The sequence below is a fragment of the Pollicipes pollicipes genome, unplaced genomic scaffold (genome assembly GCF_011947565.3).
Source record: "Pollicipes pollicipes isolate AB1234 unplaced genomic scaffold, Ppol_2.1 Scaffold_2555;HRSCAF=2994_pilon_pilon_pilon, whole genome shotgun sequence".
Classification (NCBI taxonomy): Eukaryota; Metazoa; Arthropoda; class Thecostraca; order Pollicipedomorpha; family Pollicipedidae; genus Pollicipes; species Pollicipes pollicipes.
The window spans coordinates 11,846,410-11,868,239 of record NW_023596136.1 but is presented as its reverse complement, the minus strand read 5'-3'; the positions used below and the strand labels follow the sequence as shown (position 1 = coordinate 11,868,239).

General features: G+C 50.8%; 1 protein-coding gene and 1 long non-coding RNA gene across 2 annotated transcripts; one reads left to right on the top strand and one right to left on the bottom strand.

Annotated features, from left to right (window-relative positions):
* The first annotated feature begins 726 nt into the window (after window positions 1–726).
* LOC119112918 (uncharacterized) lies at window positions 727–3,676 on the top strand. Its single transcript, XR_005095802.1, has 5 exons — window positions 727–939; window positions 1,675–1,728; window positions 1,966–2,119; window positions 2,454–2,568; window positions 2,961–3,676. It is a non-coding gene; the product is annotated as an uncharacterized LOC119112918 (long non-coding RNA).
* An 11,863-nt stretch (window positions 3,677–15,539) lies between these two features.
* On the bottom strand, window positions 15,540–21,769 carry LOC119106141 (uncharacterized). The gene is made up of 6 exons (XM_037229742.1): window positions 21,564–21,769; window positions 20,989–21,107; window positions 19,838–19,960; window positions 18,535–18,679; window positions 17,654–17,787; window positions 15,540–16,868 (listed from the first exon to the last, which is right to left on the bottom strand). Exons 1-6 carry the CDS (start codon window positions 21,574–21,576, stop codon window positions 16,608–16,610), a joined length of 795 nt encoding a protein of 264 aa, XP_037085637.1. The 5' UTR covers window positions 21,577–21,769; the 3' UTR covers window positions 15,540–16,607.
* Between the last annotated feature and the right edge of the window lie 61 nt (window positions 21,770–21,830).

The window sequence follows — 21,830 nt, the reverse complement described above, 5'->3', positions numbered from 1 at the left end:
CTTAGTTCAGCTCACACCCCAAAACAAATAAAAGCCCACTGAACATTTCTGTTTGCCTTAACCCCACTCCATGTTGGTTTGTGCCTAAACCACAGTGAGTTTTTGGGCTCATCATTACATAGCTTTCGTGGTAACCTGAGGAAATTAATATCCCAGAAACTGAGGAGACAACAGAAAACTCGTGCCAATGCCAGATGTACACTGATTTTGCACCTCAGCATCTCAAACACTCCGAAAAGTGAACATTATGCTTTCAAGGGGATTTTGGAGACTGATCCCAAGGCTGTATGGGAGTGTCCACGCTATAAAGGGAGGGATTCAATGACGCGTTCGAAATGATTAAATGAAGTACAACCGATACCAACGGAAACACATCAAATAAATTGCACTGGAAACGAAAACATACCCAAAGCTCTTGCCAAAAACCACAGCAACGACTGAAACGTCTCTAGATCGTGGGATATGCCGTCATGACGAGGTCCTTTTGTCATGATAAACATGAGGACCATATATGGGAATAGAAAACATTTTAAAAAATATTGAAGCTTGATGTTTGAAATGAGATGTTGGACTAAAATGGGATCATTTTGAAATAACAGACAAACATATTTTTGCCATAGGATTAGAAAATGCTCACTAGGTGACGCTGCTGCATGCCCAAGTATCCGAGGCTAGCATGCCATTTTTTAAACCAATCCAAACGCGTAGGTCTGTGTGGACCAATGACAGCGCGAGAATAGCGCTATTTATGTACACGGCCCTGCGTTCGTGCTTGCCGCGGGCAGGCTTCGAGCACCTGCCATAGCCCGTATTTATTTCCAGCACTCGGTGTGTTGATTTCAGAGACTGGCAGGTTCGCCAGTGTGTGGGGTGCTGGGAGTTGGAGATCCGAGGATTTCGCAACGTGTCAGTGCGTTTAAGGCCGGTTTTGAAGCCAAGGTGAGTGATTGTGTGAGCTAGGTGGCAAGTTGCATGTACTCTCAATTTGAATGGGTACCTGTTTGCCCAGACTTTGTGTGGCCATGGTCGTTCGTCAGCTGTGTCGATTGCCAATTTTCATCTAGGTGGTGACACTTTGCTGCATGTCGTGTATTGTTATTTTGTATTATCTTCAGGTGCTTAGCTGTAGAGCCAGATGTGTGTTTCTCAATCTGGGCCAGAAAGAAGAGTACCCAGTCTGCAATGTCTTCCATCTGCTGTGCCAGACACTCAATGGGACTTAAATAAGGACGGTCCAGATTGCACAACATTTTATTTTTTGGTGAGAAAGTTTTATGGAGAAGTCTCTAACCTGACATTAGATTGGCAACATCATAACTGCCTGGAGCATTGGCTCTCTATGTGTTGAAGCTGGTGGCAACTCTGCACCACACTCTGAGTTCTCAGGTTTACATAGTACTTGTGTTGAATTTTTGCAGCAAGGTTGCTGCTATGCCAGACATGTTGGACATCATTTGTAGTGTTGGCAATCTGGAAGGCATTATCAAAGGTGTGCTGGGTTGTTGGACCAACCACTAACCCTTGTTAATTGGGGCTTTTCCCAGATTATGTTTTCTCCCTGGACACAAACATATTTCTTGAAGCTCTACACTTAAGTTGTCAGCTAGCTTAATTATTCCTTTTTGAAGAAAGTTTTTTAATAACACAACTAATGTATCAAGTGCTGCATTTCAGAACTTCAAGATTATCAGCAGCATGAAGATCATTATTCTTGCACTGATTGTTCAGGTAAGGTTTCTAGATTATATTATGACCAACTGGGACTGTTTTATATTAAAAATGCAGTGTATAATGGCCATTCAAAATGAAGTTTCTGTGGTCTTGTTGCCAAAGTCACCAAATACAATGCTGGAGTGCATGGTAAGGATAATGAATATTTTAGGCTGCTGGTGTTAGCATTAAATTTTTCAGTGTATGATATTTCATTCAGCATGTTTTGGTTATCATAACACAGCTGCCTGACAGGTGTGCAGGTGCTCTGGACTGGGGTCTTTTCAAGAGAAAAAGGTTGATGAAGCCACCATGACCATGGCCAACTATGCTGTGCCCCTCATCCAGTCAGAAATAGACAGCAACAAATTTTTCATCCCTGAAATCTGTGGACAAAGTACATCATCAGGTAAGTCTTCCTGACACTACCATAGTTTCAACAGTATTTTATCTGCATTTTGCCAGCATTTAGTTTGAACTCAAGTCCAAACAATGGTTGGTCAGGACAGATCATAAAACTGCAATGAAAGTGGTGCCTAGTGTGTGATGTTGTGCACCTTGTCAGTGTGGCAACCATCCCATGTGGTGTCATCAGTAACTTTGTTTTAACCAGAATGCCTGGCAGACACTGAACCCATGCTTGTAAGCACCTTGATGACCAGTCATGCCTGCAGCAGGTCATGTGGGAGTGCTGTGTGTTGGTAAGCCTGAGTGGCATGGTGGGTGGGCATGTCTGTCTGCAGATTGTGGCTGGCAAGAACTACAAGATGGAGCTGACACTGGTGGAGACAGGCTGTGATGAGAAGTGCTGGCCAGCAGGGGCTGGCATGCCCACCCCTCGACCAGCCGCGCACCGTGGTCAGTGCTGCAGGCCCTCCCCCGCTCTCCAGACTGTTGGATCAGATGACGCCTGTACTCTAACACATGCTGCGCATTGTCAGGGTGACAGACAGAAAAATGACAGAAATATTCCATATTTTACACACTGTTCGAATAAACAATTAAAGGCCCTGCGAAATGCCGTCAGTCACGGACTGCACGGTCCCTGCACGGCCCGCGTGACGGGCCAGCGTAAAGCAGATTATCGTGTGCGTAGCTTGTTTGGGCGGCTGATGGTCCGTGTGCCGGCTGGGTGGACCGGCTCGCATCGGTCCGGCATAGCCGGGCACAGCGCTTCCAGCGGCGGTGTGATTCGGACAGGATTCGGTGACGGGCCTGTCACAGTCACTCATACCGCTCTCGTCCGACAGCACTGCAAGGTGGTGGTGTACGACGTGCCGTACCGCAGCCATCGCGAGGTTTCTAAGAAGGAGTGCGGCCAGCCCGCCTGAGCCGCCTCCGCTGACCTGGCCAGCCCGCGTGAGGCGCCTCCGCTGACCTGGCCAGCCCGCGTGAGGCGCCTCCGCTGACCTGGCCAGCCCGCGTGAGGCGCCTCCGCTGACCTGGCCAGCCCGCCTGAGCCGCCGCCGCTGACCTGGCCAGCCCGCGTGAGGCGCCTCCGCTGGCCTGGCCAGCCCGCCTGAGGCGCCTCCGCTGACCTGGCCAGCCCGCCTGAGGCGCCTCCGCTGACTTGGCCTGACCGCCGAGCGCGTTGTCCGCCGTGTCGGGTGGACGTGGTACATCTGACGGTGGGAGCGGCGCGGCGCTCCTGTGACCTCGCTGCGGCCAGGAGCGATTCCTTTGATTCATATCTTTATAACCGACCGTCGATGATTTTGCATTCCTTGGCATCTTTGTCGTGGATATTATTGTAAGTTTTTCAATCATGTCATGGGTTTCCAATGATCCTGTGAAGAAGTGGTGCTGATTTCTCAGTTACTACGCTTGTGCCACTGGTTTTAGTTATGATACCGGTTGATGACTTAAGTAAAGTGCAGCTTTTACGATTCCTACATGTTCTACCGTGCGCATTGACGTCTTTCAGCCCGGCAGATATGCTTAACACAAAATACAGTATTTTTGATGAGCTGTTCTTTCTGACAGGCAGAATTCGTAGGGATAGGGGTAGGTCTAATTTACAACGGTTGGTCTAATCTGTCTCGTTGGTTCCTCATGTAGCAGTTGCAAGTGTACCTACGTACAACACATACTTCCAGCCCAAAAACAAATAGATGTATTCAAATTGGTATAAATGCCTGTAAATGTGTTTTGAAATTGCAGTTTCCGGGGTAAAGACAAGATCGCAGTCACCCAATCCGTTGTTAGTCCTAACGAACATCGTGCTGTATAACGCATCAGCAGGGTCTGCCCGCGCGGATGGAAGGTCTGCCGACGTTGGGTGGAAAAGCCTTAGGCCGTCGCCCTCCGGCGGACGGTGCGCTGTGATGCTGACTGGAGAACAGGACCGTATGATTTGTTGTTAGAGAATGGTAACACGTGATCTGCTGGGCACACTCGTGTTTACCACTGCTCATCCGGACAATGAATTATGCCTCTCATCATGTCGAATGATTCATAAATAGATGAACAAAAGCCTAACGCTAATCGCCGGCAAAAATGCCAGCGGAGGATTAGCGGCAGCGCTATGCAACGCAATGGAAAATGGTCGCGAGCGAATGATGAAATATCAACAGGACAGATATCGAAATACATGCTCCAGTGAAATGGAAAACCCAATTTTGACGCTAACGCTAAAAGACGTCGGGGCTGACTAGGCATTTGTGCATGACCCAAACATCCATGACATGACTTCTATAATTCCGCCAGTAAGACCACCCACTCCAACCGAACCTGACTGCCTTACCCTTGTCTGACGTAGCACAACAATTCAGTGTACGAATAGAAACATTTGACGTAGTTATGCGCTTGTTGTTGGCTCGCAAGACGCACCGCATGCCCGCTGATTTTGACCATTTACCGCATGAAATCGGTCAGTCCCGTATGATCATGCAGTCATTTAGCCTGGAGTATTTAAGCTGGCATTGCCCGGGCTCCTCAGCGGCACACCATTAACCTGGCATTGACCGGGCTCCTCAGCGGCACACCAGTAACCTGGCATTGACCGGGCTCCTCAGCGGCACATCATTAACCTGGCACTGACCGGGCTCCTTAGCGGCACACCATTAACCGGAAAGCAGCAAATTTGGGCTCCCTGATTATTTCAAGAACGGCCGGGCCGAATTAAGAAATTCACAGCACAATCGATAACGCCGTGGTGTACAGGTTCAGGCCACACAACAATCTTAAGTTTAAGTCTTTATCAGGTCAGAGGTGAAGGGCATAATATAAAAATATACTTAAGAGTATCTGACCGCTCTCACAACGCATTTCACCCGAGGCGTATCGCATGATGTGGAATCATCACGCCCTGATCACACATGCTGCGTAGGAAGGTATCTAATGCTACGTGCGCCGCAGCGGGCCGAGGACCAAGGTCATTTGCCGTGCAAATATAAGCTGAAGCATTGGGCTGTACGTCTACTTCAGTCTATTTATTTCCATCATATTACAATCATCTAAACGCAAAGTGGAAGGGTTTAGCCGCAGCTATGGGCATGAGACATGCGCAAAAGCTCCTACTTCGTCATAAGCAGTCTCAGAGTTCAAATGCATTACCTTGGTGGTGAATAAGTGGTTGGATCGATTTTCTCATTGTTTGCGATGGACCAGTACTGCCAAGAGCGCAGCCTGCCATCCTGCCAGTCACGTAGCCGTCGGCTCGGTTGCGAAGCTAACAGACGGCCCCCGCCGCCCGGTCACCGCGGCACTGCAGCAGGCCTGAGCCCCGCCGCCGCCGCTGCGGGCCCGGACCCACCTGGGCACGGGGCAACATGTGCTGGGATGCATTCCAAGCTAGAACTCGGTCATCGTTACAGATAATTGCTTTAAACTTGGTACAGGCATCCGGCATAGTCACGTTTATGACATCTATCTCTCATGTTCTCATAGTTTTGAGCTTCAAACCAAAAATGTTGAATACTTTTCATCAATATTTTTGGTATTTGGCGTGCGAGTATTTCAATGTGCAATATTGAAAAGACGCAACAAGGCATATGAATGACGGGATCAATTGACTAACATCTCTCATGCACAGGCATCAAATATGATCTTTCGTTCGGTTTTGTGTTAATTTTTCTACGGCTATGCACTTTTGCAAGAAAGGGGAGATATGATGTCGCTCTGACACTTGATCTTTTATTGTCTCATAGTTGTTGTTTTGGCACAAGGCGTACAACTTATCGATTGACAGCCTTTAAAAATTTCGCAGCGATATCTCAGGACATTTTTGAATCACTGGGAATATTGAGCAAGATGGTAGATCTGACCCTCGGTCAATACCGGGCCACAATGCTACCGTGCGATCCTTTGCCTTTTCGTATTTGCTGGTATCAATCTTTATTCTATGGATATTTTGATGCTGTTTTTTTATTTTCTGTGTCAGTATTTATACGTGTCGATATTTTATTTCCTGCTGTTCTTAATATTTTCTATTCCATGGCTTTCAGTTCCATGTCAAAACCGTTCATATGTTTTTCGTCCATACTCTGCCAAGCGATTCATTTCCATTTCGTGGTTTGTCTCTGGGGATATTTTGGCTGTCGGTGTCTGGCCATTCGATCATTTTTCATTTCCACATTTCTCGGTCAGCTTAACCGCTGCCGATATTTTGCTGTCAGCTATTTGTGCCCGATACTTTTTTGTTCGATCCCCTGCGTTTTTTGTCTAGTAAGGTAGGTATGAGTGTGGCACTGCACACAGTGCACCGCTTCATATCGTCATACGGGTGGTTTCGACACAAGGCATAACTTCACCGCAATAGTTGGAGCCTTGTGTCTCTTTTGGGATTCCTTGTACCCCCACGTTTTCTCCACGCACCCCCTAATTGCGGCGTTAAGTGACGAAAAACCCTATTAAGGCGTTGAAACCCGCGAAACATTCACATGGCAGAAATCTGGTCTCGTCTCCCTGTTTGTTTCGAGAAGGTTCGGATTCGTTCACCGCGTTGGCACTTTGACGCGGTTTTAGCAGAACAAACGTTGTTGCACAACCACCAACGTGGCCCAAAATATGGCACTTAGTCACACGCAGGATCGATCCTAGGGTCAACTCCACCTCAGTGGGAACGCCGACAGCCAGGTGCGCTCGTATGCTACTTCCCCGCATACTCGCCGTTCGTTTACTCGCCGGCTCGCACCTGAGTTTGCGGATCGTTAGCCTTGAATCTGTGTGCTCGCGCTGCCGCTGCTAATGGCGGGCAGTTTGCCCTATTTTGACGTGCAAGCAAGGACAGTGGTAACTGGGTCTTTCCCTTGCATCAGCTGCTAAAGGCACGACTCTTTATTTTCCTCACGCTGTTAGCGTCTGGCTGAATCCGTAGAATCGGGCTGGTGAAATCATTAGGGAGGTTATGTTATTAAAGGGAGTGTTCCACGTTTTAAATGCCCTCACAATGAAATGAAGAATGCTCGTGCCCTTTTGCACATTACCAAAATCCAAGTCTGCAATGCATCGTCACCTCCAGTCGCCGATGCAGAAAAGCAGCTCATGTCCGAGTGCCGTACTGCACTGGCTTCGGGCGGTCATCAACACTGGCCTCGGACGATCGTCAGCACTGGCCTCGGGCGATCGTCAGCACTGGCCTCGGGCGATCATCAGCACTGGCCTCGGGCGGTCATCAGCACTGGCCTCGGACGATCGTCAGCACTGGCCTCGGGCGATCGTCAGCACTGGCCTCGGGCGATCGTCAGCACTGGCCTCGGGCGATCGTCAGCACTGGCCTCGGGCGGTCGTGAGCACTGGCCTCGGGTGGTCACCTGCACTGGGAGCTGGAACCGCGCCGGGAGGGCCTGTCAGCCCGTTTCAGCCCGTTTGACCTTGTTTGACCCGAAGGTCATAGCCTAAAAACCAAAAATTGATCTATGTTACTTTACGCACAGGCCAGCACACCCTGTGAAATTTGTGTTTCTAGCTCTTTTAGTTCCTGAGATCTCAGGAGGGTCAAATTGACCTCCACCTGAGCGAAGGGTATCCAAACGGCCACCCGGGCGTGAGTTAGCTTCTCCAAGGCGTTACGTGCGGCACTTGAAATATTTCGATGGTCACCTTGTTGATGTGTTCAAGTTTAAAGGGCGATACCTCATCAGCCACAATCATGGAAAGCTGACTTACATGAAATGATGCACATTTCTTCTTTTTAGCTCTGTATCTGTCTTGCCATATTGCCATGTTGCCAAGAGCCATGTTGAAAAGTTTGGTATCAAAAATGCAGGTTTCGGCCGACATGCATGCACCGAAAATGTTGAATTTTTGAACTTTCTTTGCAGTTGACCAAGATTGACGATTAATGTCAAAAGCTTTAAAAAACGTTTGACCAATACCTGACCATTGAAAAACCTGAGTACCGCCTGATCCCTGCTTTCGGTTGACTTCGATGCCAAGTTTCGCCAGCCTGCCACCCTCCGTGTCTGCAGAATCTCCTCAAATTCAGTAAATTTGTCGTCCCCCAGTACATGGCCAGCACCGCGCCCATGGCCTCGCCCGAGGATCAGTGTGTCGCCCGAAACATACGCACCGTCACGGCGCGTCGGCCGCCACTGACATCCAGGGACTTGTGACGTTTACTTTGGCCAGGGTGGTGCGCAGTTACGCTTGCCACGGTCTTCTCAACCCTCAGCTTCCGATATGTTGGTGCTGCGCGGCAGGGCAGGTCGCAGACGTGTTTGTATCGTCTTTGATATATGCTACGTGTTTTTATAGCCTAGCCCCACGTTAAGATGGCATGACTCTACAAGGCAAGGGTGGTGTCCGATCTCTCTGGCTTTGACCAGTTTGCCGTCCGGGCAGGCGAAGCTATCCGTCTCTTCGCGCCACTCCGGCGTTGAGGACCCCTCGCCACCACGATGTTGTTCATGTCTTCTGAGTTACTAGTGGGGGCTTCTTTAAATCCTTCATGGGCATCTTTCCCAGTCTCTATCTCCCTGCGGGAGGGCGTGGCAGGTCCCGTGCCTGGACCAGTCTTCGCTTCCTCTCTTGTCTCCCACTTTCGATACCATCGGGGCCCCAACGACGGCCACTCCCCCCTCGAGCTCATTGTTATCAAGTCACCAAGCCAGCCTTGAGGCGATCTTCTGGGGGTGGGGAATCATCCTTCGGCGCTTGGCCCCCGGCTATCCGGACGAACCCCCGTCCCCACCTCGCCGAGTGGAGTGCCGGCTCCTGCGGCTCGTCTTCTTCAGAATCATCAGACGACATCATGAAATCTTTCTTGCTTCTACAAAGTGAATTGCATCATCCACCACTAACGCCCCAGCCTAGTGCAAACGATGAAAGTCGGAAAAACCACGATAGCACATTACCTCGCGGCGCGGCAGACTCAAGAATGCCGTGTTCAGCCGTGGTATGAGCCGAGTCTTTGAAGAGAATGCAGGTGGAAGCTAGCGCGGCTGGTGCCTTCTGCCGTGGTGTGAGCTGGGGATCAACACAGGGATAGAAGCATTTCATGTCGAAGTCGGCTTTCTACGTGTGGCTGCTGAGGTATCAACTTGACTTGACTTGACAATTTGACCACATCAGTAATGCGACGATCACAAATTCACACGTAACGGTATGAGAGAAACACCTCCACTCGATCGAGTGCAACCCCTTTATTATACCAAAACCTCAATCTCCAAAAACATGTGCCAGATGACCATCAAGTGCATCAGTTTCCTAGCATGAAAGGCGTATTCAGAGTGCTGAAGTGGTCAAATATTGGTCGAGAGATATTGAGCTACGTATGACACTTTAAATCTTGTTCCTATTACCAAATAAACTTCATGTCACATCTTGTGATATCAGGTGTAAACCTCGACTCACTACAAAAAAGTTCAAAAAATTGAAAATTTGCATTGTGCTCGTGTTAACCAACACATGTAACTTTAAACTAAAAATTTCGAAAGCGATGCTAGGACCGCCACAAGAGCAGAAGGAAGCATTGTGAACCATTTCATTTCAAAGTCAACTTTCTATGATGTGTTATTGCTGAGGTACCGCCCATGAAAATTGACCACGTCAACAAAGCGACCATCAAAATATTTTAAGCGCTACGCGTGACACTATTGGAGAAAAACTTCTACTCAATCAGGCGTAACTCCTTTATTACACAACAAAATCTCAGTCTGCAAAAAAACAACATCATTTAGATGAGTATGAAGCGCAACCTTTGGCATGAAACTACGTAAGCAGAATGATGAAATAGTGGGAAATAGTCTAGTTGGGATAATAATATAATGGGATACTAACTAAAAAAAATAGTTGGGAACAAGTTATTATACTACACATTACACTCCTGCGCCCGGTTGGTCGGTTGGATGCCCTTCACTCGGGGGGGGGGGGGGGCGGGGGGGGGGGGGTTCAATTTGACCCAATGAGATCCCAGGAACTAAGACAGCTAGAGACACCAAATTCACAGGTTGTATTGACATGTACGTGAACTCACGTAGATCAAATTTTTATGCTCTTAGATCATGACCGCCGGGTGAAACAATTTCAAGCAAGGTCAAGTTTTGATTTGGTCTTGAGGGTGCACCCAGAACCTAGATAGCTGTACTCAGCAACAAAAATCACACGCTCATTTAAGTTCAGTGACCTTGTTTGACCTTTCGAATGTCATGGTGACCAGAATCATGCGGTGTAGCTGCGCCACATTTTGTGCAGCTGTAAACAATTGAATAGAGGATCGTTTGGTTTCAAAATTGCAGATGCATCTTGCAACGTCGCTGACCTACGGCAAGTCAAAGTTAAGCCATGGATTCAGCGAAGACGATTTCTAGGGAATCATATCCGATGCAAGAACAGAGTGTTAGACGAAGCGTTACATACTTGAGATAGGTTCTCAAGCAACACAACAGTCAGGTATGAAGATCAGGCTGAAGTCAAAAGCAACCAGTTTTATTACTCTAGAGCTTGCTGCGTGTGGTAACTACCCCACATCAGCTACTCCACATCGTGTACTCACTGCGGATTTATTGATAATAGGCACCGCATTGTACATATTCCATAGACTTGTTTAAGGCCAGGATAGGTGCTGACCTAAAATGACCCGGGAAACCATTTTGATTTTAGGAATATATTGCCTAGCGTAAACTTTGACGCTTATTCGCATGAAAAACTCAAAGCAATTTCTTTATATTTGGTCACCATGGCTTCCGAAAGGTAAAAAAGTCATTGACCTGAAATGAGCACTAGTCACGTTTTCCTTAAAACTGGTACCCATGTTCTGGGGCACTTAAGACACCTATGTAGAGCTTGACCTTGTTGAACCCTATTTGACCCGAAAGTCATGACCTAAGAACTCCAAGTTTTTGCAGATGTGGGTTTAATTACAGGCAAACACGCCCTGTAACGTTGTGTCCCTAGTTCTCTTAGTTTCTGAGATCTCGGCAGGGGGTTAAATTGATCCCCAATCCGAACGAAGGGTATTCAACCGGCCACCCGGGTGCGTTTTAAATGAGAAAGGAGTCACCCATCCTAATTCAGTTTTAGGATAGAATCACCCCACCTAATTGGACATAGGATCGCCCAGTTATGATTCACCGAACGTGGTTTTAACATACGAGCTCGCGAGTCTTCAAACAAAACCTTGTTGCCCGGCGTTGCTATCTCCATAGACCGCGCGGCGTCGGTCCGCGGCTGACGCTCGGCGACGGCCAACAGGTGGACGAAAAAGATTACCTCTCTGAAAGAGGTACCTTTGAGCGTTTCACAGTATCAACATTGTACGTTTAGAAGGCATTTCGCATCATCTATTTCACCCGTGCGATTTTCAGATTCACAATGGGAACATACTGGCATTGGCAGATTTGCAAACCCTAAACGTGGTGATGGAATCTCACAGGTGGGTACTGAAAAGTGAGACAAACTTTGGTTGTGTATTCCTGAGGCGACTGAATGTATAACACTTGCATTTTGACATTAATGAAAGTGTAGTGGCAAACCTCTGTATCGGAATAAAATTTACTATGTTTTATTTTCATCCGTTAAACAGAGAAGAGCTCAAAGGTGCAGACGTGCAGACATGCAAATCTTGAATCTTATGTGATCAACTAAGAAAATATGAGAAAGGCATGCAATGATCTCCATTTTTTAGAGAATGCGAGTGGGCCGAAGCGTCGCCCATCGCATACTGGATGATATGGAGTTTTGAGGCAGTACAAAACAAAAAGTTGGCACTAGCTTAGACCATTAATTTGTGTCTGGAAACGTAGGGTACTACACTTAAGATACCGTCAATGCACCAAAGGATGTCAAGTTTTGATCAGAGCCTTAGTTTTTTTCGGAGAACAATGGTGTGGCTGACTGTGAACCAGGACGGCCGGTCAGTCCCAGTGTCATATCCAGCAAGGCAACAGCGGACAATAAACTTACGAGAAGGAACGCATAATGCAGGGCGTAACACCATTTGTTGTGGAAAAATCACCAGAATGACAATTTGTATGCAAGGTAGATCTGGAATCTGCCCATTAGGGGCAAAACAAATTGCAATTCCTGCACGATCTGCCAAATACGTACATATCATGAGATGAAAGCGCAACCAGAACGCACCTCAGGCACGACCCATTAAAGACCTACGGGAGGCGTTGAAGCGAGATGTATATGACAATAACTGGTAAACCAAGTCGGAGCGAATGCTGAAGAAACGCGATCAAATGGACTATAAGAAAAAAAAAACGCTGATGAAAGCAAAGAAGTCGTGCAGACATCGGTGCACGAACTATGCACAAAAGTGCGCTAAGCCAGCAGGCATTGCCTCTGTGTGTCAATCTAATGATGTGGTTACAAAGTTTAATGAGATGGCCAGCAGATGTGATAATTTTTGGGCAATGTCTCTAAAAAAATCTTAAAAGATACCCGTCCGAAGTTTTATAACTTTTTGTACTTACAACATTTTGTACAAGTGCCGTTATTCTTGCGTTGCTAAAGCTGTCAATCTCATGATAACACGGATGAGCTTAACGCTGCAGCGGTCAAGGGCGCTCTGTTTGACGAAAACTGCGGAGCCGGGTATTGGTGTTCTTGCTCCTAAACATTGTTAGCGGTGCAGACTGAAAATATTTCGATGCAATTTATTTCACTGGTCAATTCAGAAAGAAGGTGGGCACGCTCAGGCAAGCTTTAGCTGGCCATGTCAATACAGATTTTTTACCTCATTTAGATCCATCCTGTTGAACACTGAGAAGCTCCCTTGCCTCTTCTGGGTAAGGCCTTCTTGGCTAGATCACGAGTGGTACAATACCTTTCCCGGTAAGGGGTCTTCCGAAAGAAGGGCTCTTCTGTCCCATCCCGGGGTAACTCCTGGGTTTCATTTTAGCAAAACGGCGCTAGGAACCCCTTGGTCAATCAGTCCGGAGGCCCTCACAGGGATACATGATGCATCGGTCCCCTCCCTAACACGGAAGGCCCTGTGACCGGGATAGTGGGACACACATCGACGGCCGTATCTGGCGCAAAAGTACCCCTTACTGGCATAGGGGTAAAATAATTGCACAAAGACTCAAGCTCTGCATATCGACTTGCTGCCCGAAATGGGGCGATGGTGGGTGTGCCATTCAGGGGCCCCAGTGCCGAAAGGCACTGAGGCCCCTGACCAGCACAAAGTTATTCCATTGTCTGATTGCGAACTCTTTTATTGGAAGTCCTCACATGTCATTTCGCTGCCAGAGGAGCCCGTACAGGGAAAGCGCTGCTCTAACATCCGGGCTTCCTTCTCTGTCCCTGTTCACCAAGTGTACCACTGGCCGACCTGGGTCCTCTTGCCAACACAGCACACCTTTTAAGGCATTGTGGACTCTGAACGGCATAGGAGCTCCCATTGTCTCAGGGGCTCCGGGCAGTGTGAATCGGAGGTCCCGACCTTATCCCTTCATAAGAAATGGACGTCCAAGGCCCAAGCTGACACCGAGCCGATCTTTCGGTGTTGGTGGTTTGTGACTGACACAGAGGCCTGCACTGTCCCAGGCGACCCTCGATTAGCGCAAGAGGCCCTCTGACTGACACAGAGGCCTGCACTGTCCCAAGCGACCCTCGATTAGCGCAAGAGGCCCTCTGACTGACACAGAGGCCTGCACTGTCCCAGGCGACCCTCGATTAGCGCAAGGGGCCCTCTGACTGACACAGAGGCCTGCATTGTCCCAGGTGACCCTCGATTAGCGCAAGAGGCCCTCTGACTTACACAGAGGCCTGCACTGTCCCAAGCGACCCCGATCGGTGCAAGAAGCCCTCTGACTGACATTTGAAGACTCGGCCCTGCGGTCCAGAGTTCCTGAAAACTACCACCGGCCAGCCCTTCAGGCCCTCTAATGGGGCCCTTGGTCATCGGTTCCATGGGCCCCTTGGGGCCCCTCGGAACCACAGGGGGAGGGGTCGCTTACCCATGTACCCCCTACCTGCACCCACCACGCCAGGGTAGGTTTAGGGGTAGGACAGGGTTTAGGAAAATGGGTTATGGATGGCTGGCACAGCTTCGGCTGCGTTCATGGCGTCGCGCCTAACCAAAACGTCTCTCGTCAAGTTCCTTGCAACTTCAAACTCTGCTTAGAAAACGCCCTGAACCAAAATCTGCTCGTTCAAAACGTTGAATATAAGTAACATAAAGTTGAAAACCACTGCTGAACCCGTCCGATCCTTCTTTAGAACTTTCGCCGTGCTGGCCTGCCCTATGAGAAGCGGATAATTCAGGTAGCTGCAATCATGAAGTGTCGGAGGCGGAGTGGCTGAGCGAGGGAAGGGGTAGAACGAATCATACATTGCTGAATATCGCTCTCCATGTTCGCTGATGCTCCGAGCTCATCAAATGAGTTTCTTCTACGACCATACGGCTAAATATGGCCACGCCGCTACACGGGAGTTCTTGATGTCCCGGTGCTACAAGATAGCTTTCCATATACCTTGTAGTCTGCAATCAAGTAAACAGAACGCTAACACAAGGAACAACATCACGACTTTTCAGAAAGTTGCTATCGCATCGTTGGTGCGAGGTTGGACGCTGGACGCATTTCCTCGTACTGCAACGACGCGTCATAATGCATGTCAGGGACGCCAGCCGGCTGGGTTCCCTGGGAAGTAGAAGCGGAACCACATATCACACATGGCACAGTTCTCACTAAGCACTGGCTATCAGTCATAGCAATCTTCTCAGGCGTCTATGTCAGATGTCGCAGCCGAAGGTAAGTTGGTCAGCGCCATCTATGCCATGGCTGTGAACTAATGCCTGACAATCCAGCACGCGAGAGCGCTCGTGATGCGGTAGTGGGGCTTCCGCCTGAAAAAAACGCCAGAAATTTAGATGTACTACACCTTTGAGACTCGGCCATCTATCCACCACCCCATGCATGGATCTTGTGTTACGACCAAAAAACACCAACCTGTGCAATTTCAACAGCCACCTTCAGTGCACGGATACGCTACGTTGGCAACTCAATTTCGTCAAATAGCATACGATTCGAAAACTGACAACCCTGGAGGATGCCTTCAGAAAATGATGAGTGGGAGGGGGAGAACAGGCACGATTTATGCCCCTCATGCAACCCAATAGCATCCATACTATTGTTCAGAGATACCGGTGGCCGCCCATACTCCTCCCGCTCCCGTCGTACCGAGACATAATTTCATTTTTGACTTCACCAAACATTCAGCCATTCACCTAACGCAGCGACGTTAGGAAACACGTGAGCTGCCATATCGTGTCGTGCGACCCGGCCCAGATGTCGAGTGCAATCAACGTGGAGGGCGTAAAATGAACTCGATTTTGCCTCACCCGTGCGGTAGGCATGTGGTGCGTGCGACCGAACTTCCGCGTGCTTTGTCGTCTCAGCTGGTGTCCATGTAGACCGAGCAAGATGCTTCCCCCATTGGCTATGAACAGGTTTATTTCTAACGCATCTCATGAAGCGCAAGACTTGCAGCTGATGTGCCGGTATGTAAAGCTAGGATAGACAGTCGTCGGCCGGTCCGCCTGGTTGCCTGTCCGATAACACAGTACACACTTGTTTGTACATGTTGCGCAACGAGATAAGCACATTCCGCCGGCTGGCTCAGTCGTGCAGCCGTGGTTTACACCCGAGCGAGGCGAGGCGGGCGACGAGCGGTGCGCCACAGCCTGGGCGACGAGCGGTGCGCGCTCCATGCGGCCTATCCACGCAGGCGCGGGTGTTGTACCGTTGAATGGGAAGGCACACAACCACATTCACTACAGCCACATGCACTGAATTGCAAGACTGTCGGGCATTCGAGGTTCACAGATCAGTCACAGATAACGGGTTGGAACTTGGGTCAATGTCACGGACACGTGTAAAAGAATCCGTCCGACGCTTATGTTCCCCAGTCCAGCCAGCCGGTGTTGTCGCACAGTCAAGCTCCGACCGAACGGCCACCGCGACCCAGGCGCTCGCTCCGGCCTGCCATCGTCCCGCCTCCTCAGTCAGCTCCGACCGAACGGCCACCGCGACCCAGACGCTCGCTCCGGCCTGCCACCGTCCCGCCTCATCAGTCAGCTCCGGGCAGGCGGCCACGCATCACTGCTCGGCTGCGGTCCACGCACCACGCGCTGACGTGCCGCTGCGGCCGGTCTGCCGCCCACCCAGTCCATCTCGGCGGAGCGCACCTGCCAGCCGGCGCCGCCCAGATCGGCCGGTCCCGCGCTCCGCCGGCCGCGACGCCACCACCTCCAGCGCCGCTGCGCTCACCTGACGGAGCGCTCCGCCGCTGCGCCACCTCAGCCGCGGATGTCTCGCACGCCGCTGAGGCTCGCCGCTAGGCCGGTCCCGCGCTCCGCCGCTGCGCCACCTCAGCCACGGATGTCTCGCACGCCGCTGAGGCTTACCGCTAGGCCGGCCGGTCCAGCCCGCCTGAGCTCGGACAGGACGCTCCGCGACGAGGAGTCCGGCCGCGGCACGTGACAGAGACCGACGCAGGGCGCCGGCTCACGCTCCCAGCTGCTGACTCTGCGGCGCCGGCTCCTCCCCCTCGCAGAAGAGGTCGAGCACGCGCATGCGGTCGGCCCAGCCGAGGCTGGAGACGCGCACGTCGCAGACGGAGGTCGGCCGCGAGCCGTCGACCCTGAAGTCGCGCAGGCAGCCGACGGACTCGGCGCTGCCGGCCCGGGCGCAGTCCGTGTCCGAGAAGCGCAGCGTCAGCGAGTACAGCTCCTGGTCGATGATCTCGGCCGTCTCCTGCAGGTTGTACTGGCGGCCACACTTGTCACGGTGCAGCACGGCACGGCACGGCACGGCACGGCACGAGGTGGCTGACCAGGTGTTCGGGGTCTAGGACGCTGGTCGGCAGCCGAAGTAAGTACGGCAGGTGAATGGTAAACACCAACGGTGGGTGACTGGCAAACACCAACAGCAGGTGACTGGTAAACACCAACGCTTTCGGCCGTGCATGCAACACTTGACGTCAAGAGAAGTTGTGTCGACATTGGTAGCATGTGACGACGAAATCTAGAAGCATCGATGGACATCCAGCTATTGAGTTTCATCTACATTAAATGCAATGCAAAATATGCACCGCTCATTAAGTTTGCAACGCATGCAAATTCACATTTCAAACGGAATCGCCATCCTAGTATCTTTTAAAGCCTAGAGTAAGCTAAACTTAACGATCCAGGTGATTAAATACCTACGTAAATTTTACTCCCTGCCTATAAATCCAGTTGAGACATCTCCACAGGTTCAGAACGAGATAAGGCACATCCAGTACGTTCGTCACAACCCTCCACGGCGTTTTTAGTCCTGGTGCATCCTTGTAAAATCTAGCTCTGCTTCCACTGCACTGGCAATTACCTCCCTACGTCGATGAGCACAAACTTACATCAGCGACACAGCTTGGTCGAAATTAATGTAACGTTCAAGCATAAATGACTAGTGACTAATGAATGGCATTTCTTCCGTCTGTGATTGGTCGGTGCCAGCCGACGACGGTCGGGGCGGCATGCACGGGAACAGCGCGCGCCGGGCTTAACACTCACGGTGACCTTGGTGGCGTTTAGCGTCTTGATAAACTTCTTGAGGTACGGCCTCCGCGACCTTCGGTTGACCTCATCCTGCACGTGTTGCACCAGCTGCTGATAAGCGGAGTCGTGGATGTTTACTTCCACGGGATCTGATGCAGAGAGATCAATGCTAAACACAAGGCATTTATGGACTGCCCAACGCTGAACAGTACAAACGCCAGGTGTTTCTTTTTTTCGCAGAGAATTGCCCATATACGAAGAAATGCAGCCTTGTGTCTAATTTACAGCCCTAACTGCAAGAAAGTACTTAACACGCATGGTCATGTGGAACACATATTTAGCTGTAACCACTTAGTTGGTGACATTTTGGACCCAATAATGATAGCTTTTTAGCTTTTAAGGGTAGCTAACGCCTAAGGCAACCGATATGTCTCAATGAAATAGTAAGCAGAACGTAATGCATGATTTAGATAACACAGACGCATGTGGTCACGCGCAACGCGAGATCGTCCGTCATTCTGCTCTCCCTGGGACGCGCTTCAGCCGTGTGTGGTGCCGCGTGGGTCGCCTGATCGCTCGACGCGTCAGGCGTGGAGTGACCGGGCTTGGGTTTACGTTGCACCTCAAGACACGTGACCCCGCACATCGCGGCAGATCTAGAGCTCGTAGTATTTACATGCGACCACGTACCACGCTTACAGAGAGTGACAGAGGACTGAACCGGCGCAGGGCAGGCGTGCCGGAGAACGGGCGGTCGCTGCCTCCTGCTTAAGGACTAGGAACGCACACGACACTACATGGCTGAGGTCCTGCCGCAGCCCCAGCGTGGCGCACTGGTGCGCCGCCTGACCGTCCGCCCGACGCCGCCACCCCTCCCCCCCCCCGCCCCCGCTCACCGTCGGGGTACTGGAGGTAGGCGGGCGCGTACGGGTGGATCTGGCGCTCCTCGCATCGGCCGTTGGCACACTCTGGCTGCCGTTTGGAGGTGCAGCTGACGCTGTTGAACTGTAGCGGCTGGCCGGCTCTGTGCCGGGCCATCACCTGCCGGGCGCCGCACCGGCCTCGTCACCGGCACGAGCATGGAGCGCGAGCGAGGTCTGAGGCCCCGCCGTCATCCGCGCACAAGAGGAGAGCGGGGGTAGAGGCGACGCAACGTAGACGGTGGCATGAATACGATGTATCTGAATTAGTATGGATATCCCGCATGAATGGATTAGGTTACACGTTTCAGAACATAACACTGAAAAAGTTAAGAGTTAAAGTTAAGAGAGTGATGCGTGTGGTAACCTCAGGCTTAATGGAGTTGGCCTCCGCCTGAGTAGCCAGGAGAATAGTTATCCTGTTCGTGGAGGCCCCCAAGACTTTTTTCTATGAGATATCTGACGAACAATTTTTCAGGTGGTAACCAACGCTGAGGCAACTAAGTCTGCCGTGTGTTATCTTACAACTGTGTTGCCTTTTGCCCGCGATCGCAGGGTTTTAATTTTTTCCACATTCAAACCAGGTCAGCTAACCAAGATAAAGGTTCGTTCTTAAGACTGCACGTTAACGACTGGACTTTCTACCCCTGGAGATGCACTCCAGTCGCTACTGGAGTAGCGTTCCGGCAGATACCAACATGTGTCCAAACAAGTTGCGGTTTTTCAGTGGATGTCCGTTGCCATGTACTGCTCAATGTTGCAGTGGATACAAAGAGAGGCACTGAATCATCGTCGTTGAAAGGTTCAAATGTTTCCATTGGAACTTCTACATCCACGATGCAATTACATCGACGTAATCAACGTACATCCTGATTGAAACTGTAGGGCCATAGAAAGTTCAAGTCTTAGAAAGTCATATAGCGTCGTAAACTGGCCTATCGCTCCCGCATGCCAATGGTAGCATGTTTCGATTACAACTAGCCTTGTTCCGCAAGCATGTAAGCAGCTGAAAGAGCAAAAACGCGATTGACATCGTTCGACCCCAGCTGACGGAGACCGACGGAGGGAGCTGGCTGATAATGACTGAAACAAAAGTGGCGGATCAGGTACTGGGCTACCGCCCTGCTCTGCATTTTCCGCTAGCCCACGGAAAGTTGAATCTGCGACGGGGTCGTAACCCCTGCGCTGCAGAGGACGCTGAGAACGCTGAAGCCGGCGGAATTTCAATAACGTCACGCATGGCAGCACCACGTTATGAGGCAGGTGTGGTCTTCATTACCCGACAGTTGGAGAGCGGCTGGGTTCCTGTGGCAGCGCAGGAGTACCGGTGCGCGGTGCTGTTCCTCGGGCATTGTGACACGCCTAGCACAAACTCAAAACGGTACTTCGTCTCGGTAATCGCCTGCAAGAAAGCGAAAAATCGTCACCATAGCCTGCAACAGCGAGATGTCCAAGTCGTGGACGTTTTGCCATAATCAATTTCGATGATCACGGGCGAAGTCGGATTAATTCAACTTACGTTACAGCCGATTGCATCACCTACGCTGTTTCCTATTCCCTCCGTAGATGTTTACGCGACATGCGGGCCGTTCCAATACCACGTCACAATCCTCCCGGCCAAAGTTTGTGGCTGATGCAAGGTCATCCCCGTAGCTCAGTTACTTAGAGCGCCGCATAATGTGTACTTTACATCTGCACTATGAGAGTTCCGGTCGCAGAAATAACGTTTTGTTATCTAACCCGCCGGAGGCAATTAATGGGTAGCTGACCATTACAGGGAGGCGTCTCTCTCTCTGAAAATGGTTTTAACACGCCACCCCTATCCTGGACTCCTAGATGCCATTTCTTCCAAGTGACATCACATAATGGGGACGGCAATGCTTGCAGGGTTGACCGCGTTCTTGGCATTACGTTGTACGTTCTTATTTTTTGTCAGCCAGACCTGTTCGTTCACCTGAAACTAAGGCACTAGGGTACAACTCATTCTGACGTATTAACGACCTGCATCACAATAACCTGGATATCACTTCATTTTACCGGACAGGTATCTCCACAAAGAAAAAGCTGGGGCAGCCTTTCCATGTAATTTATCTGCTCAAGATAGTAGTCTCAAGTTTCATGAAGGGCATGTTTTCAAAAACGCCAGATTCGGTGACCGATTGGTGCAGAACTGTAACGTATCGTTTTGAACTCATAATCGATATTTGCCTCGATACCAAGCCGGAAGTAGCGGCCAATATGGAACTTTTTCACAACCCCAGCCCAGAACAAACTGGCGAACTAACATCCTTGACGCTTCTACATCAGAGCGTCCTTGTGCCTTTCGTCCGGCCGCTGTCTCAATGACGCCACGACGAACTAACGTCCTCGACGCCTCCGAATCAGGGCATCCTGCTGCCGTTCGTCCGGCCGCCGCCCCAATGACGTCACCTGTCGGGTGGCCGACTGGATGTCCGTGATGACCAGCCGCTGCGAACCTGCCCGTTCCTGACTCTCCAGGAAGCCGTGCAAGATCTTCTGCACACGCGGGTGGGCTACGTTTATCGGCACTGAAACACACGACGGTGTCGGATTACCATGGTAAAGCAGCGCTAACGCGAACACACTGGGATTCAGCCTCAGCCACAGCCCCTTATTCCGAAGGAGCCCCCAGCCTCGACGCTGCACGTAACTATGGGCGCCGGATAATGCGCGCACCTCACCATCATCCAAATCTACAGAACCTTAACAGACTTCTCAGAACCTGACGTAACTAACCAGATTATCTGTCTACTTCTTAACCTGGTCCTCATTTTCAGTCTTGAATGTGGGTTTGCATCACGCTGCAACGCTGAGCCTGGCTGCCCAACCATCATTGACTTTATATGAACAGATCGACAGATATGACGATAGGTGAATGATGAGTGGCGGAGGAACCGATGCAGGTTCCTGCAAGTAGGCAACTATGTACCAACGCACAGACAGTCACACACAGGTGTGGCAGAGCCTGCGGCCGAGGTCCGTACCCTCCTGCGACATGTACTGCCGGCTGGAGCGACAGCCCGAAGAGACGGGTTCGGACGGTAGGTCCTCTAGCAGGCCAGGCTCCTCCCCCGGGCCCTGCCAGCCCTGTCCCCGCAACAGCGCCTGCACGCGCAGCGATTGGGCGCTGCTGGCGTGGCGCTGTTCGGCCCGCTGCTCCAGCTGCGGCACCTCCGCCCGCGCCGTCAGCAGGTCGGCGCCCGCCGCCGGCTTGGCCCCCGGGGCCGGCTCGACGCCGTCGGCGGCCGGAC

Coding starts and splice junctions, on each gene's coding strand:
- LOC119106141 (XM_037229742.1), bottom strand. Junction 18,680..19,837: donor AGCCGCTCTCCAACTGTCGG/GTAATGAAGACC, acceptor GGCGCCCGGCAG/GTGATGGCCCGGCACAGAGC. Junction 16,869..17,653: donor TAAACGCCACCAAGGTCACC/GTGAGTGTTAAG, acceptor TGTGGCCGCCAG/TACAACCTGCAGGAGACGGC.